Here is a 19,639-nt window from a genome sequence, read left to right on the forward strand (position 1 = left end):
GCAGCAAACTGTCAGGAAGGATATAAAAAAAAACATCAGCACTTGTGCAGGAAACCAGGTTCAAACATGGGGTAGAAGAGGAAAGTTACATAGTGCAGCTTTAAAGGGATACTTCACCCCCAAAATTACTTTTTTTCCTATGGATTAGTCACCCCATATAGACTTGAATTCATGGATATGTATTTTTTTTTGTCGCATTCCTAAGCAAATAATTTGATGACTGGCAGCGGTTCCGGTAGGAGACACATTTAGTAGTCTCCTTTGTGTCTCCTACCGGAACCGCTGTCTACCGGTCCGCTGGTCATCTAATTATTGGCTTAGGAATGCGAAAAAAAAATAAAAAAAAAATCTATGAATTCAAGGCTTCATGGGGTGTGTAACTCTTCCAGTGGTGGTAGAACAGTATCATTCATGTGACCATGTAAACGCTGACTGAACTTCCCCCGTGAGATGATTAAAGATGTGTCTGTATATCTATGGAACTGTATCAGTGGTGGGAAAAGTACTCAAATATTTTGACTAAAGTTTTCAAATAATTGTAGTGGAGTAAAAGTACAATAATTGTCCCTAAGATGTAGTGGAGTAGAAGTAAAAGTACTGAAAATTGGAAATACTCCACTAAGTAAAAGTACCTCAAAATGTTACTTAAGTACAGTACTTGAGTACTTTATGACCACTGAACTGTATATATCTATCTAAACACAAGGCTGATGTGGTCTGGTAGCTTGGATGAAAGGGAAGTGAAAACAGGATGTACAGTAAGTGTGCGTGTGCGTGTGTGTGTGTGTGTGTGTGTGTGTGTGTGTGTGTGTGTGTGTGTGCGTGCGTGCGTGCGTGCGTGCGTGCGTGCGTGCGTGCGTGCGTGCGTGTGTGTGTTTAAACAGTAGTTTCGTGTATTTATGTGCTCCCTCCCACGTTTACTGTCAGTCACACATTGACACGGAACAACAAACACACATTGTGTGATTATGAAAGCTTTGTGATTCATAGAGACGATCACACTTAGATAAAACATATATATATATATATATATATATATATATATATATATATATATATATACATCCATATTGTAAACAGCACACAGTGATTCCGTCTAAAGAGTGCAGGTCAGTCTCTTCTTTTTTATTATTGGTGTATTTTAATGTGAAATGTGCTTTAAGGATGATGTACGTACTAAATGAAGTATGTATGTTAAGTCTTCATATACTGTATGTCATTAAGATCAGTTTGTGGTGTCATCATTACTGTCAAAGATAAGATGACAGTCGACCAGTGGTGGGAAAAGTAAGCTACTCACATGCTTTACTTAAGTAAAAGTATCAATACTGCAACGTAGAAATACTCTGTACTCAAGTAAAAGTCTGGAATTCTAAATGTACTGTATGAGTAAAAGTACAAAAGAATTGGTATGAAAATGTACTTAAAGCACCAAAAGTAGAAAGTACTCATTATGCCAGAAGGTCCCATTTCACAAGTTTTCAAATGTAAAAATCATTTGAAAATAGCAGATCTACAAGCTCACAATGCGTCGCATCGCGACGCATTGTGAGCTTGTAGATCGGCTATCTTCAAATAGCCAAAGTTTAAATAGGGCTGAAGGGGTTAATGTATGTTTTGTAATAATAATCAAAATCTACAAAGTAACTAGTAACTAAAGTTTTCAAATAATTCTAGCAGAGTAAAACAGAGGTTGTATGAAAAAAAGTAAAAAAAAGAATCAAAACTCAGATTAACAGTAAAGTCGACAACAAAGGGAAATTCAAATGGGAGGTTAAGTGTGGGTGGTAACTATGTTTATATTGTTTTATATATCAATGAATGAACTACTTAAGACCTATTGTATACTTTGTTGCATAATGGTGTTGTGAACAGTATGCTTTGTGAGCTTGTACATCTGCTATTTTCACTATTTTTTGATTATTTTACTTTTTACTTTTGCCTATAATGACCCACGCCCAATGTCTCCACCAGGCCGAAAGGCATGGCGAGAGAGTATGTTTTGCACCCTGTCCGTCCGTCCTCTGTGTCCGTCCTTGTGTCCTTGTGTCCGTGTGTCCGTGTGTCCGTCTGTGTGTCCGTCCTTGTGTCCTTGTGTCCGTGTGTCCATGTGTCCGTCCGCGTGTCCGTCCGTGTGTCCTGTCCGTTTGCGAGCAGCTAATCTCCGGCACCGTTGGCCCGGTCGCTGCGAAACTGCGCACACACACTCCCTGGATGCCAATTCAGAACCTCTGGCCCAAATTTTTCACATGGGCCTGTTATAGCGCCACCAGGAGGCCGATTTGTGCAAAACCCATTTTTGGGGCGGACTTTGGACACCGACCAAAAAATGTGTGTACCCCCTAACCCTTCCATTGTTAATGCAAATCGATACTTTTTTCATATCAGCCAATCACATTACAGCTAGTGTCATCACCACTAACTGTAATGTGATTGGCTGACTTTGCAAATTCAGGACTGTGATTGGCTAGCGAAACACATGACACATGTGCAGCCCTATGAATAGCAGTATGGACTTTAAAAAAAGTCATTTATCCTTTTTTTAAAGTGAGTCATGTTGTGATGACCACACACCGCCCACTTCACACTGGGTGTGATTTTTATATTACTCCTAGAGATTTTATCCAAACGTCATGCAAATCGCTACACAGTATATCTATTAGTGATGAGCGGGTCGACCCGTAACCCGCGGGACCCGCGGCTCGGGTGGGTCGAGTCAGGATTTCAGAGGAAATTATGCGGGCTGCGGGTGAGCGGGTCAGCCGCTCTCACAAGCAAAAAAAATAAAAAAAATCACATGCTCTTGTTTTGTCTTTATTCCTAATAAGAATAAGAATAATAACAATAAAACAGTTTGAATACACTTGGGGTGTATACTTGAAGATTATTTTCCTTCATGATTTTACAGATTTTCTTTTTTTTACCGCGGGTCGCGGGGCGGGTTGAGCCATTAGATCTATAATGGGTTCGCGGGGCGGGTTGAGGCGGGTTGGGTTCCGTGGCGGGGCGGGGCGGGGCGGGTCATGAAAAAACCCGACCCGCACATCACTAATATTTCTATAGTCAAGTGATCAACTAGGATCTGTCCGATTTCCCCATATTCCATCCTAATTGGCTAAGGTTGGCTTCCAAAGTTTGCAGGATTGGTCCGTTTTGAACAAAATGCCTCAAATTATGCACACAGCTTGCGATTTCCGTGAAATTTCACGTGCGCATTCCCGCTAGGCCGAGGAAGAAATTCCACCCATTTCACATTGGCCTGTTATAGCGCCACCTGCAGGTCTAATTTAGCAAAATGCCTCAAATCATGAATGCAGTGTCTGATTGCCGTGAAAGACCTAAGAATAAATGGCACCCTTTTCACATTGGCCTCTCACAGCGCCACCAGGACGCCTAAATAACGTACCTGACCTGGCGGAGACCTTTGCTCCGAGGAGCACTTTATCTAGTTGATTATATTTTTATAATCGGTTAAATGAATTAGTCCGATTAACTGTTGCCTAACAGCTAGATTTTGTAGACAAAATGAAAATAGAAAAGAAAAGAAAAAAGAAGAATGAAGTCAAAAGAATATTTTGTCATTTAGTTTTTCTTCTCTTCCAGTCAAGCAATGTGGCTTGTGAGCGCCCCCATGTGGATGAGGGTTGTAACAGCGGCCACCCTCTGGGCTGTCACTCAAAGCATCTCCTCCACTGTCATCATGGTTGACCTGTCCTCCAGAAACCTCTCCTCTGTACCAAGGTTTGTATAGTTTTACACGTTTATATCTATTTTATTTAGATTACACTCATTGTCAACGTCAGCTTAGCTTCAATAGCCTTTATTTTTTTGTGTTACTTTACTAGTTTAGTAGGTTTTTTTTGTTTTTGAAAAGGCCTAGTTTTAGTAGAGTTATTATTAGTTTAATATTCCTGACAGTTAGTTTAGTTATTTATTAGTTTTGCTTTTTCATTGTAAAATGTACACTTGGGATGGTGCCATTTACTGTTCTACTCACTCTGTGTCTCATTGGTGGGCTGTGGCATTAATAATAAAACAATAATAAAAGAAAAAAGCCAGAAATCATGTCATGAAATGATCAAACCTGCCTACTACGATGATGTCACTGATTGTGGACCCAATACAATAATGTATTTAACTATAACAACCTGCCCTGTCCCCAGCAACCTGCCCCAGACAGTAGAGTATTAGTTATAACAACTTGCCCTGTCCCCAGCAACCTGCCCCAGACAGTAGAGTATTAGTTAACTATAACAACCTGCCCCAGACAGTAGAGTATTAGTTAACTATAACAACCTGCCCCAGACAGTAGAGTATTAGTTAACTATAACAACCTGCCCCAGACATTAGAGTATTAGTTAACTATAACAACTTGCTCTGTCCCCAGCAACCTGCCCCAGACGGTGGAGTATTTGGACCTTTCATTGAACCACATCAGAAAGCTGCAACTAAGTGACTTCAGAAACACACCTAACCTGAGGTCAGTGAAGTGACTTCAGAAACACACCTAACCTGAGGGTCAGTGAAGTGACTTCAGAAACACACCTGACCAGAGGTCAGTGCTGGACAGAGTACTCCAGTATTTATGTCAAAGTAGCCCATATATTCACACTTGGTCAAACATTACTTGAAAGTGAATGGTAGTCAAATTTGTACTTGAGTTAAAGTACTGGAGTACTTGCTTTAAAATCATACTCAAGTATTCAAGAGTACATGTATGCTTTTAAGCTTCAAGCTCGCTTTTTAAGGTGAGCTTGTAGATCTGCTATTTTCTTTTTTTTTAAATAGGGCTTACAGTAAGTGGTTAATTCATAATGTATATTTGTAAGTTTGGGTCCCGGGTGTTCCTTCCTAGAAATGGAGTCTAAAGTACAATATTTGTCTTTGAAATGTAGATGAGTGAAAGTAATACGTTATTTACTTAAAGAAGTAGTCCCAAAAAAGGACTTATTTTCTATCAATTACACACCCCATGAAGCCTTGAATTCATGGAGATTGTTTTGTTTTTGTCGCATTCCTGAGGCAATAATTTGATTACCAGCGGAGTCTCCAGTAGGAGACCCAATTGAGTCTCCTACCAAGCAGCCACCCGGTTATCAAATTATTGTCTCAGGACTGAGACAAAAAACAAATTAATCTCCATGAATTCAAGGCTTCATCGGGTGTGTTATTGATATAAAATAAGTACTTTATTTTGGTGAACTGAAGTAAATGTACTTTGTTATTGTCCTAAGGTTCCTCAACGTGTCACGGAACATCTTGGAAGGCGTGGATCCAGAGACGTTCAGCGCGACCCCTCTCCTGGAGGTTCTGGACCTTTCACACAACCTCCTGCAGAGCCTGCTGGACCAGAGCTACCTGCTCCACATCACCCAGAGCCTTCAGCACCTCAGCCTGGCCTTCAACCGCTTCCTCAACATGACCCTGGGCCAGGAGTTCAGGCTCCTGGGTAAACTCCGGACCCTGGAGCTCGGGGCGAACCGCATCGGCCTTGGGGATTTCCAGAACGTGGCTCCGGTGAAGCTCCTCACACTGACCCTGTGCCTGGAGAGTATGACCTCCTACCAAGAAGGAAGTCTGACAGAAGTGCGGGCCGGGAGGCTCCGGCTGAGGATGAGCGACAGGCGACAGATGGACCACGGTCTGCTGGCCGATGCTCTGCTGCTGTTTGACCAGGTGGAGTTAGAACGGGAGTTCAGTTAAAAGGCCTGGAACACATTCGCTTCTTCTTTTTTTTTTTAAATGAATGCATTGCTGTGTAAAGCAAAGGGTCATGAATTTACAACATCTACTGTAAGCTTGTAGATCTGCTATTTTAAATAGAAAACTTGTGAAATGGGACATTCTGCCTAATGAGTACTTTTACCTTTGGTACTGTACTTTAAGTATTTTTCGATGATCCTGAATACTGAAGACTTTAAGGAGTAAATGTGTCGGCATCCCAACACGGCATCCCCCAACGAAGGGTTAATCCGGCCCTGCTTGTAACACAGTATTTCTGCATTGTGTTATTGCCACTTTTGCCACTACTCATTATGCAGAATGTCCCATTTCACAAGTTTTCTATCTTTTGAAAATAGCTGATCTACAATCTTAAAGTAGATCTGCTATTTTCAGTAGAAGTTGTAAATTCATGACAATAAAAAAAGAGTACTCTTTCCATCAATGCTGATTACTGTCTCTCTTCTGCTGTTTGGCCACCAGGTGGAGTTAACGGGGTTAAAAGGCGACTACGACCACCTGACTCACCTGCTAAGTGAGAGAACAGAGATTCACACGTCACACTTCTACCTCACCAACATCTCCATTAAGTGGGCCGATCTGACTCGCTGTATAAACGTTCTCCTGGACTCCACCATATCCCACCTGAACGTGTCCGACGTGAACATTTACGAACCGCCGTACAAAGACACTGACGTGAGGAAGACGTCCAGAGTGAGGTCTGTGGAAGAATTTATTAACGGTTATCATCATAAAAACGACTTTATGTTCAAATGTACTCAGTCTATGTGTGTTGTGTGAGTGTGTAGCCCTACTGGAACGTATGCTTTGTATCTAGTGACCTGTGGCCCCCAGGATACTGAATTGCTGCCATGGGTCATTGTCAGTACGGATAGGAGTCAGAGCAGATTATAGATAGCTTACATGAATAGAATAGTACCATACAGAGAGAAGAATCTGTCATCACATGGGGGTCTTAGATAGTATATAGGGCTGGTTGTGGTTAGCCGATGTTGGGAAATCTCCCCGTTCGGAAAGGCTTTCCGATCGTCACCTTGCTAAACTAATGGCTTAAGTCATTTTTTGAGGAAAATGATATTTTTGCCAATAAGTCAGCTCCTCATGACACTGGCCATCTCTGGTAAAATCGCCCATCTCCTAATTGAAAAGGATCATGCTGTTCACTCCCCTTTTAGTATAATAGCCTAACTCCCTAGTGTGACTTAGGCCAAAATAGGCCATTTTTTTTGCCTAAGTCACATGGTTTTGTGACTTAGGCCAAATTATTTACTGATTTAGGATTTTTTTTAAATTATTTGTCAGTTTTAATCCTATTTAAACCTATTTAAATCTCTTATGTTACATAACTGACAGACAGTGTTATTTCTATTTAAATAGTCATAATTTGTTATAAACATTTTGGGTGAAATGATTAAGAAATATCATATAGTTTTGTTTTGGATCAGTTTTGAATTTTTTCTGAAAAACTTTAAAAAAAATGTCATAGGCCATTAGTTTAGCAAGGCGACGGTTTACTTTTGTTTATAGAGACTGTCTTTCCAAATCACAGAATGACGTCAATGTGTAGTTATATTGTATCACGTCCCTTTCCGAAGAAACATTTGGACGTCGGAAAGAGTTGCATTGCGCTTTAGTCTTGTCTTCACTGTTGTAACAATTAATATAATGATTCAGGCTTTGAAGATAATGGTTCCTTTGTTCCTGAGTCTTTGTTCCTGAGGTTATGCTGCTTAACAGAGTTCTTAAAATCCGCGGCAGGTCCCTGGCGGTGCGGAACGCCGTGGTGATGAGCTTCCTTTTCTCCCAGGAGGCTGTCTACAACTTCTACATCAACCTGCCGGTGGAGAGCCTGTCGGTCCTGGAGACATCCATCATCCACATGACCTGTCCCCAGTCCCAGAGTCCTCTGCTCCGGCTGGACTTCTCTCACTGTGCCCTGACCGACACCATCTTCTCCAGAGTGGAGGGCCAGAGAACCCTGGAATGTCGCAATCTGGGGAACGTCACCACCTTGATCCTGAGAGGCAACAACCTGAAGAACCTCCAGGTATGGCACCGTCACCACTGTTACGCAATCGCCCCATCCAATCGCCATCATTTGAGATTATTTACTTTTGCGTTATCTTTAATAGATTTCCCCCCAAATTGTGGAAATAGGCAATCTAAAAGATCTTCCGGATCAGCTATTTTCAATTTTTTTTTAAAAGTTAGAAATAATAAAGTTATTAAATATGTGAGTTATTTGTATAAGTTATTTGTCATAACTGCCCTGTGGAATTTGTGTTCATGAAGCTTAAAAGCCAAACAGAAATTATTATTTAGAATATATTATCTTAAAAAAAACACAACTAAATTGTTAATCGTGATTATTTGTGTGACAATTAATTAAGTAACATTTCACCTACCTCCAGGTCCTGAGCAGACGTCTTCAGCACATGGGCCATCTGCATCACGTAGACCTGAGCCTCAACTCTCTGACCTACCACAGCCCGCTGGAGGAGAAGTGCGCCTGGCCGGCCAGCGTCGCTCACGTCTACCTGTCCTCCAACGGACTGACCGACTCCGTCTTCGGGTGTCTGCCGAAGGCGGCCGAGACGCTGGACCTCCGGAACAACCAGATCTCTGTCGTGCCCGCGTCCGTCCTCCTGAGACTGGACTCCCTCTCCGCTCTGGACCTGAGCAACAACCGGCTGCGGGACCTCCCGCCGTGCCACGGCTTCCCCGCGCTGAGCACCCTCCTGCTCCGGTCCAACTCCCTCCACGCGCCCAACGTCAGCGCCCTGGAGACTTGTCCCCGGCTGAGAGTCCTGGACGCCAGCCACAACCCCTTCACCTGTACCTGTTCTCTGAGGGCCTTCAGGTAGACATGTTCCTGTTCTCTGAGGGCCTTCAGGTAGACATGTTCCTGTTCTCTGAGGGCCTTCAGGTAGACATGTTCCTGTCCTCTGAGGACCTTCAGGTAGACATGTACCTGTTCTCTGAGAGCCTTCAGGTAGACATGTTCCTGTTCTCTGAGGGCCTTCAGGTAGACATGTTCCTGTTCTCTGAGGGCCTTCAGGTAGACATGTTCCTGTTCTCTGAGAGCCTTCAGGTAGACATGTTCCTGTCCTCTGAGGACCTTCAGGTAGACATGTACCTGTTCTCTGAGAGCCTTCAGGTAGACATGTTCCTGTTCTCTGAGAGCTTTCAGGTAGACATGATGGGGCTATTAACTCACTGAGTGCCAGAATTATTTCTGGCTATTTCTGGCCAGTGCGATTTTTTATTTTTTTATTTTTTCAAAGTAAAAAAAAAAGTGCTTAGGAAGCGAGATACAGCCTTTTTCAGTTATAAGTTAAGCAAGGAGTGGATGGAGCTGCAAATCTTCAGATAATGATATCATGGGTTCTGAACATTTTTTTCAAAAAAAAATTAAAAAATAGCTGAGGCTCATTCCAAAAGAGTTCATGTCAAAAAGAAATATAGAGCTGAAAAAAGTATTTAGCAATTCAGTCGAAGAGCCTTGCAGACAGAGGTTCTTCAGCCTAACAAGGATGTTTAAAACATGGAGCTTCCAAAGAGATATACATTTTATTTGTTTTTGTTTTGTGTATTATTTGTATTATTCATGCTTTGAAAGGCAGAAACAGCCAAGAAAGACATTCTGTGGGGAAAATAAAACCTCTAATTTATGTGATTATACACATCCATGGTTTTATGGGATACATTTACGTGTAATATTCATGATAATCATGAAACTGTGATTATTTCTTTCACTTAACACACTTATTAAGTGGTCAGATGGGTGGGCCGCTTGCATTTTCAGAGCATGTTTATTTTAATAATCAATCAATCGATTGCGTTCTGTCTTGGATGGATGGAATCAACCTAGTCTATAAGTTATTTATAACTTTATTAACTTTTATAAATGTGTAACTTTCAGGAGCCTTGGCGTGGGGTCTGAACGGAGGAAAAACGTTTCCACACGTCTCCAGCTCCTCAGCTGGCCCCTGGCCTACCACTGCAGCTACCCAGAAGCCTTCAGGAACGCCACCTTGAAGGACTTCTGGCTGCCGGAGGTTTCCTGCAACGTGGGCCTGCTCGCCGCCGCCATCTTGTGCCCGGCGGCGCTTCTGATAGTCTCTGCGTTGGTCCTGTGTGACCGTCTGGACGTCCCGTGGTACCTGGGCATGATGTGGAGGTGGACCCGGGCCAAGCGACGCGCCAGAGCCCAGCTGGTCCGCCCCGAGGACCTGGCCGGCGTCCAGTTCCACGCCTTCGTCTCGTACAGCCAGCGCGACGCCCAGTGGGTGAAGGACCACCTCCTGCCCAACTTGGAGGGCCCCGCCGGTATGGGGTGGCAGTGGTGGCCATTTTGTGGTTCCACAGATAGAAAACCCATACATTTTCCCCATAGATTTCCGAAAATATTTATATACATTATTTTAAGCCTGGAACCAAGCCATCCATGCTCCTGGTGAATCATGACCATAAAACATTTGAGTCTGTGTCATAGAATTATTTATCTATATTCATCTGTTTCTATAAATATTGTATTATTTAATTATATCTTATACTATATCTAATAAATACCCTTTCTTTTGCGGTTTTCAAAATGTTTTATCGTATATTTACTATCATAACAAATGAATGGGTTTTCTGTCTATGGCACCACAAAATGGCCACCACTGCTATACCCTATTATTTTTTATTACCACAATTATTACATAATCGCCTAATGGTAATTATTTGAGATAATCGCAAATATTGTTTGCATAATCTCATAATCGTATCTATGTTGCAAAATGTTATATATATATATATATATATATATATATATATATATATATATATATATATATATATATATATATATATATACATATATATGTATATGTATATATATATATATATATATATACATGTATATATATATATATATGTACTATATATATATGTATATATATATAGCTCACAACGTGTTGTGATATTTTCATTTTGAAAGTATAAAGTTATTAAATATGTCAGTAATTTCTTTGATTATTTAAGTTGTTTGTCATTATCTGCCCTGTGGAATGTTATGTTTACAAAGCCTAAAAAAGCCAAACAGAAACGTTAATTTAATATTTATATGTTCCAGTGCTCATTGACAAAATAAACACAATCAAATCGTGAATCGCAAGTATCATTTGTAAGACAAATGAATCGTCAAAGTAAAATGTCATTGTGGTGACAACGCCCCCTACCTGCAGGAGGACTTCACGTGTGCCACCACGAGAAGGACTTTGTTGTGGGGAAGACCATCGTGCAGAACATCATCCGCTGCGTGGAGAAGAGTCGCCGCTGTGTCTTCGTGCTCTCGGCTCACTTCGTGAAGAGCGAGTGGTGTCACTACGAGCTGTACTTCGCCAGCCACCAGCGCCTGGCCCGCGGAGCAGACAGCCTAGTCCTGGTGCTGCTGGAGCCCATTCCTCATTACCTCATCCCTGCCAAGGTCAGTATATTATATTAACCCATTAAGACCGTCGTTTGTGTCATTTTAAGATTTCTTTGGGCTGTTCAAAAAATAGCAGATCTACAAGCTCATAGCGCGGCACCGAGTGCCGCGCTATGAGCTTGTAAATCTGCTATTTTTGAAAAATCGTGAAAATTTGTGCAAATGTTGGAATATATATATTTTTTTTAAAGCGAACATTTTTAACTCAAATCTTTAGGGGTCGGTTACACCGCCCCAAAAACTTTCTGAAGTGTCCACAGCCCTCCTATCAGACACAGACGGAGACGATTTTTTTCCTCTTTTTTTACCATGTTATCATGCAGCATCAGTGAGGACCATTTATATGAAGATAGGTAAAAAAAATGGGTGAAGTCGTCCTATAAAGGTTTCATGACATTCAGTTTTACCACACATTAAAAGTCCTTTAAACGTGTATAACACGTTTTAACAAAAAAATCCACTCCATTGATCCATGGCAGGTGTTTTTCTCTAACATTTCTAAAGCCTTTTCAACTGCAATGAAAAAATAAATCTTTGCCTGCGGGTGTCGCTGGTGAGGGATTTTGCCTGTCAATCATCGCCTCTGCTCTGCCCGGGAGGGGAGGGGCGAGGAGGAGAGTGGGCGGGATTAATCGGCTGCCGAAGGGCCAAGCTCAGATTACTTTTCAGCGTAATTATTCAGAAAACCCCAGACCACAGAAAATCCACTGAATGTTCAAAGTTCAGATTTTTTGGGGTGTAATTGAGGTCATAAAACCCCCAAAAAAACATTTAAAATGTTTTTTTTAAATGAATGTAATAGAACCTTTAACCTTTGCATTAATATTATTGTTTTGATTTTGTTTTGATTTTTCCGTTTTAAATTTCAGTTTAGCTTTGATTAGTTTTTGCTAGTGGGTCTGGTAGTTTATTTTTTATTTTTTTTAAGGCTTAGCTTTAGTTCAGTTTGTATTAGTTCTAGCGTTAGATGAAGCATAGCGTTAGTTCATGCAGGACACGGAAGTCTTGCATGCCTCAGCTGTAATCGGCTGTCATTCAGCTGATGTGAACATCAGCCTATATTCTCCATTAACAGCTCTGCTGGTCATTACGTCACACATTCATACTCCAATCAGAGCTCACGCCTTAACAAGGAGGTCCCTTTAAATATGGCTTTGCATTCACTAGGTCTCTGCTCGTCTTGCTGCCTGATTCACTGCTGCTTAGCTGCCTCCTCCACCCCAGCCTCCACCTTTTGATCAGAGTCTGGCATAGGCTCAAATACTTGTGATATTATGTCTGCTAATTCACACTAATATGTCAGTGTATTGCTTATGCAAGGCTCCGCCTCGGTGCATAATCGCCCGACAGGGTGATTATCACCGCATTATCCCGCTTATTACACGGCTACTTAATAAATACATAAATAAATGTACACAAAAGTAACAACAAGTATTTCCTTGCTTATAGCAATGAAAGTATTCCATAAGTATTGGGCTGGGCGGACAAGTTCGCCTCGGAAAACAAATGACAGTATTCCACAAGGTAACTGGAAAACTCGCTCCAAAACACATTCGCCCCCCATTCTATATACCGCCGATTTTCCTGTAATACCGCCGGATTTGCCCCGGGGCGACTGTGTTTTGGGGCGAGCGTTTTGCTGTTCCCCCGTTGTTGTGCCACGATAAACAAGGAAGTGCAGTGGATGAAATAGAATCACTTTTCGTCTATTTCTCACTTCAAATGTTTTCAAAAACATTCTTAAGAGCAACGTTTAGTTGTAAAGGACATTGGTTGCTTGTTTACATGTTGGATAAAGCAAAAAAAAAAGCTAAAACCATCAGCGCAGGTTGGCACGAGCAGGTGCTCCGAGTCTCTGATTACACAGTGGTCCGTTATAGAGCTCATTGGTCATTATCCAGAAATAATGACCGATGACTGACTTATCAGAATCGAGCATTCAACCAAGCCGTGTAATAATATACGATATTGTATCCCAGGGTTCCCCAATTAGTTTTCCCCAAGGGCCAAATTATGTCTAGGGTACCAAGCCGAGGGCCACACGGCCTTCGAACAGATTGGGCTTGGGGGGGCCTCATAATTTAGCCCTGGGATTCGTTTGTTTTTTTTAGGTTTTCTGACCTCAGTTACACCCAAAAGAAACTGAACTTTGAACATTTAGTGGAGTTTCTGTGGTTTGGAGTTTTCTGAATAATTAGGCTCAGAAAAGTGCTGTGATTGGCCCGTGGACTTTGATGTCAAAGTCCATTAATCCCGCCCCTCCCCGCGGAGTAGAGGCGATGATTGACAAGCAAAATCCCTCAACAGCAACAAAAAAGGTTTTCTTTTCATTGCAGCTGAAAAGGCTTCAGAACACTGAGAGAAAAAAAAACCTGCCATGGCTCACTGGGGGGGATCTTTCAGTTAAAACCTTTTAATACACGTTTGAAGGACCATGATAAAGACTTAAAGACGGGGTGCCGTGATCCCCCCCCCTAAAACATAATCATCAGGTTATCATCATGGTTATACTAGGAGGAAGATCTTTTTCAAAAAAGTGTACAGAAATTGTTAAAATTATGTTTTTATGTGGACACGCCTCCAGTTCATTAAGTATACCTGGTTCTCACCTTAGCACCACCTTAGCACCACCCACCTGTCCTAGTCCCTCCTCCTCCTCATGCCCACACCTGTTGTGTTATGATAATGAGGGGGAGGGTATGTTTTTACTATGTCACTAAAGCGCTGTTTCTCTAGCACGTTTGACCCTCAAGGTTTCAGCCTCCAGGAAGAAACTCCAAATAGTCAGAGAAGACATAAAACACCATAAAACCACCACCGGGGGGCTTAGTGAAGTTCTATCAACCTCATAGACACATGAAAAACATAAAAAGGGCAAAAACACCAGCTCTTTAATGTTTCATAAAACCAGCATGTCAAGAAACCTTTAAATCCTGTGTTGAGAGTCGCACAAGGAAGTAATGCACTCTTGAAAGTTGAAACTAAATAAGTTGAGAGCCAACCATTTACTTGGTTGTTACAGTGTGCTTAAAACGTATGCATCTTCAGCAGCTAGTGATGGCCAACCGTTAATCGGTAATCGTTAAGAAATTGGTAACCGGTTAATACTAATGGTTTTCCCCCTTTAGCACTTTTATTGCTGTTCAGCAAAAGGACCCTAAGGCAAGGATAATTCCTCCCTTTCTTTAGTAGCTACTGTAGGCAAGACACTACAATGTCTCCATGTTATACCAATGTTAGACCATCCAACACATATAGAAGATTTCATGTTAGACCAATGTTAGACCATCCAACACATATAGATGCAGCAAAATTAATAAATAATTCCCCGATCCACTTATTTGATCAGCAGCAGGACCTCCAAATGTCAATAAGATATCTGAAAGGGAACTCAGTCAAATGAGATAGACAAAATAAGACACAGACAAGGTCACAGTTAGAGAGGAATCTGTGATATATTTTTGATATCAAAAAGGAGCTACGAGACTTACAATGTCAGCAAAACAGACCTGTCTGGTAACCACCACAGCCCTCGACCTCAGTCATGAAATGGCAACATATTGTAATCCCTCCTCCAACCCAACTGCTTGATATACATAGATAAACACCTGCAAACAAAAGGATTTTAAATCCTTTTGTTCCAGCCAGGGCCAGAAAACACCTATCTTTCAACTCTTCCTGTCCCACCCATACAGGGAACTACATATAAACAAAAGACTACATTTAATTGCAAATGCCACACGGGTGCCAGCCAGTCTAAGGCAGACTGGGCCCAAGCAGAAAAACATCTTTTATCAAATCAATTCATTTTAAATGTTTACACGTCCAAATTTCTTTGACATGGTTAACCATAAAAATGATTGAGCAATGAGGGACTTCCAACACCCAAGTCCACTGTGTGGACACAATTGTGTATTTTCAGGTGATCTAACCGACTGAAACTCTTGTTACACTGTTTACAGTAGAAAGGTTTTTCTCCAGTGTGAATAAGATGGTGTGTCTTCAGGTTAGATAACTGACTGAAACTCTTGTCACACTGTTTACAATGGAAAGGTTTTTCTCCAGTGTGAATACGCTGGTGTTTGTTCAAACTGCCCAACTCAGTGAAACTCTGGCCACACTGTTTACAATGGAAAGGTCTTTCTCCCGTGTGGATACGCTGGTGTGTCTTCAGGTTATATAACTGACTGAAACTCTTGTCACACTGTTTACAATGGAAAGGTTTTTCGCCAGTGTGAATTCGCTGGTGTTTGTTCAAACTGCCTAACTCAGTGAAACTCTAGCCACACTGTTTACGATGGAAAGGTTTTCTCCCGTGTGGATACGCTGGTGTGTCTTCAGAGTACTTAATATAGTGAAACTCTTGTTACACTGTTTACAGTAGAAAGGTTTTTCTCCAGTGTGAATGCGCTGGTGTTTGTTCAAACTGCCTAACTCAGTGAAACTCTAGCCACACTGTTTACAATGGAAAGGTTTTTCTCCAGTGTGAATACGCTGGTGTTTGTTCAAACTGCCTAACTCAGTGAAACTCTGGCCACACTGTTTACAATGGAAAGGTTTTTCTCCAGTGTGAATACGCTGGTGTTTGTTCAAACTGCCTAACTCAGTGAAACTCTGGCCACACTGTACAATAGAAAGGTTTTTCTCCCGTGTGGATACGCTGGTGTGTCTTCAGGTTACATACAGTAACACAGTGAAACTCTTGCCACACTGTTTACAATGGAAAGGTTTTTCTCCCGTATGGACACTCTGGTGTGTCTTCAAGTTCGAATTGCGACTGAAACTCTTGTCACATTGTTTACATATGTGAGTTTTCTTTCCTGTGTCAGTCAGACGGTGTCTCTTTACTTCCGATCGAGTTAAAGTCCTGGCAGCCTCGATCTCCAGGCTTTTATTTTCCTTCGCGTTTTGCTCAAAAATAAGAGCCTGGACCAGCCTGTTGACATTCCTGGAATAGGAAGTGGGTGATTTCCCCAACCAACCAGAGTGCAGTGGGCGTCGCTCCAAATGTTGTAGGAGGAGGAGGGGTGCAGGGGCGGGAGCACAGATCGGTGAACAAATGGGATCCGGCGGATTCTCTCTCCGGAGATTTTGAACCCGCCCCTCCTCTAGACAAGATATCAGATGCGCTAGGGCAGCCTAAAGCCCTGGTAAACGGTTGACTACTGTAAGGTCTCGATTCTTCTGAGTTTCCTTGCTGCTGGCTCGTTGTCGGGAACAGTTGGTTCATGGTCAAAGCTCTGCATAGGCTGTAATGGTCCAAGAATGTAATGATCTGTGATCTTACGATCCAGGATTGGTTACAGGGCAATTACCAGATGAAAATCAAAAGTATGGATCTCTGCTGGAATAGTTCCTCTTGTAGGTGTTGAAGTCTTCCTCGATGTCTCTCTCCATGTGCGTCATTCACAATGTGCACAGCAGTATGGTTTTAAGCCTAGCTGATTCAAAGCTCACGTCATCATTATGCTGTCACTATGATGTCAGCCATGCCCGAATATGGAGTTCCATGTCATTTACTGAGATAAAGTTTCAGCCCAGTCACATTAACAAACGTCAACGAGCATCAGCTGGACACTAATCTCTCAAGAACAGATTCAGAGCTGCGCTACTGAATCTGTCGGGAGCCCCGTTCAGAACGTGTCAACATTGGCCTACAAGTGGGCGTGCCTTAGATCAGGAAGCGGGCCGCGCTTTACCCAATCAAATGTAGTGGGCGGGATTTACATCTGTGCGTTCGCTTCCCACTGGAAACAAACCCAAACTCAATTAACAATAGTGTCCTCGGAGTCGACAAAACCACGGAAAGTTAGTAACATTTTAACTTGTTCTTCTATTATAGAAATATTATAGAAACAAGTGGGCATATAACCAAAACGATTCATGTTCCGTGGGAGAAATGTTTTTAGTGTTCCGTGGAGAAACTGTGTTAGTGGGAATATGATGGAAAATGATTGAGGATGACTGTAATTATGGCAAGCTCACATTTCATATCACACACACCATACCTGCAACTTTCACTAGCCAAGTGATAGGGGTTGGTGCGGGCCGGCCAGTTGCCCCTCGCGGACCGCAAATGGCCCGCGGGCCGCCTATTGGGGAACCCTGGGGTTTGCTTATCATTCACTGATTTTGCTTAGCATGCTGCTTAGACAAAATTCAGGGCATATCTCCAAGAGCCGAGCCTTGAACGCCAAGCTTAACTGTATTCCATTTGTTGCAATAAATGGTTAAATCCACTTTGACGTGAGTGTTCCTGACTGAATTTTAGTTATTCTTAGTTTGTATTGTAGTAATATGGGGTATGTCACCGGCAAAATTCCAAAAGCTCAGAAAAATAGTGACAATAGCTGATCTACAAGGTCACAGTAGATTGGCTATTGGCATAAAACTGGCACAGCTAAATGATTTATCTTTGTGCTCATAACTTTCATTTCGTTTTAGTTAGTTTTGTAAATACAAATACAGTTTCAGTTAGTTCTTGTTTTATTAAAGCCTCATTATTTATTTATTTTTTTCAGTTTACTAAAATGTATCTTTTTCCAGTTTTATTTTTAGTTATTTCATTAGTTGTATTGAACTCTAATAACCATGTATTTATTAGTTTTATTGAACTCTAATAACCTGTATTTAGTAGTTTTATTGAACTCTAATAACCCTGTATTTCCTCCCAGTACCACCAGCTGAAGACCATGATGAGCAGACACACCTACCTGGAGTGGCCTCAGGAGGGCGCCAAACACAGGCTGTTCTGGGCCAACCTCAGAGCTGCACTGCAGGCGGACCTGCCCCATGCCCCGCCCACACACGTGGACCAATGAGAAGAAGACCTGCACCACGCCCCGCCCCCCACACGCCTGGACAAAATGAGACGACCTGCCTCATGCCATGGCCACATACCTGCTGGACCAATGAGAAAACCTGCCCCATGGACCAATAGGCTCTATTCACAGCAGCCATATTATGAAGACATTCACAGGTGTTACCAATGATACTAATGAAGGCTCTGTTCCATTCTGGTCAAACAGTAAGAGTCAGGGTGCTGATATTGTGCATGTTGGCAGTTGGCTCACTGGAAACACTCTGTTACACCAGTGGGTCTGCAGTTGGGGTCCAGGGACCCTCATGGGCTTCCAAATGGCCCCTTACAGGTTTGTACACTCTCAGAGTTATGGGCGTCGTGGAAACCACTGTGCTACACTAAATGGAACAGAGCCTTCATTAGTATCATTGGTAACACCTGTTAAGGAAGTGAAAATATGGCTGCTGTGAATAGAGCCTATTAGAAGACCTGCCCTATGCCCTGTCCACACACCTGGACCAATCAGAAGTGAAAAGACTGTGGGGGTTGCTGAACAAAAAAAGTGTAAAATGTGTTTAGCTTAAAGGTAGCCGTAAGTGATATTTTCTGGTTAAAACAAAACCGTTTATGTTAAAGGGCGACTTCACCCATTTTCAACCTATCCTCATATAATAGGTCCTCACTAATGCTCATGATGAAATGGTACCATTTTTTTCTACTCTTTCTGTGTCTCATAGGAGTGCTGCACTACCGTCCTTGTGTCTCAGTGTTTTTCCCTCTTGCCTCAATAAACACCTTGCACCTGCGCCGCCTGTTGTCCTGCACTTGGGTCATATGGAACCAAACCGTAACAGGTTCTTCTTTTAGTCCTCACATTTGCAGGCACAGAACTGTGTACATTTAAACTTGCCAGACCTCTCCATCTTTTTGCCAGCCCCAGTTGGCAGGGCTTTCAGTTTGCATTTCGCACACTGTTGCCTGGCATGCAGTTTTCATGCAGTTTTACCATGACAAGCTGACACAACATCACAGCCAGTGAAGGCGTGGAAGGACAGTATGCCACTGGATTTCTCTGGGCCAACATTTGCTAACATATCATGAATTGGCAACCACCTATAATGGACTGGCCCTGGCCTAATTCTACCCAAATCATTTCTAAGCCTGCATCCTGAAGAGTCGCAAAAACACGGACTGCAACAACAAGAATATCTGTGTTGCATGCCTAAATCAACATAGACTTCATTTGTTGCTTGGCTGCATGGAGAGCATGTGTGAAGATTCTGGAGTCAGTTTCTTTGTGGTTGCAAGGACTTACGAAATAAAAATATATTGGGTATATTGGAAAATATCATGCAATATAGTAGGCAATATATTTCCATATATGAGATTTAGTATTTATATTTTCCAAAATATTGCAATATATGGATAGACCATGTGTATATATTGATACATATAAAATGAATATTGCAATCAAGACCAAAAAGGGAACTATATTTTTACATGTAATAGTTTGTCTTGATATGCTCCAATATACTGTAATATATGCACGTGCCATATATGGATATATAGCGTGCCATATATGGCTATATACATTGTACCATATATAAAAAGTTATATAT

The 19,639-nt window shown here is 41.9% G+C and overlaps 1 protein-coding gene across 1 annotated transcript; it reads left to right on the forward strand.

Moving 5' to 3' along the window:
- The first annotated feature begins 1,088 nt into the window (after window positions 1-1,088).
- On the forward strand, window positions 1,089-18,146 carry tlr1 (toll-like receptor 1). Its single transcript, XM_084056647.1, has 10 exons — window positions 1,089-1,109; window positions 3,604-3,741; window positions 4,388-4,480; window positions 5,235-5,676; window positions 6,205-6,440; window positions 7,501-7,789; window positions 8,154-8,602; window positions 9,665-10,071; window positions 10,974-11,215; window positions 17,893-18,146. The coding sequence occupies exons 2-10, from the start codon at window positions 3,611-3,613 to the stop codon at window positions 18,037-18,039; spliced, it is 2,436 nt and encodes an 811-aa protein (XP_083912773.1). The 5' UTR covers window positions 1,089-1,109; window positions 3,604-3,610; the 3' UTR covers window positions 18,040-18,146.
- The last annotated feature ends 1,493 nt before the right edge of the window (window positions 18,147-19,639 follow it).

Source organism: Gymnoscopelus microlampas, assembly GCF_963454915.1.
Source record: "Gymnoscopelus microlampas genome assembly, chromosome: 5".
Classification (NCBI taxonomy): Eukaryota; Metazoa; Chordata; class Actinopteri; order Myctophiformes; family Myctophidae; genus Gymnoscopelus; species Gymnoscopelus microlampas.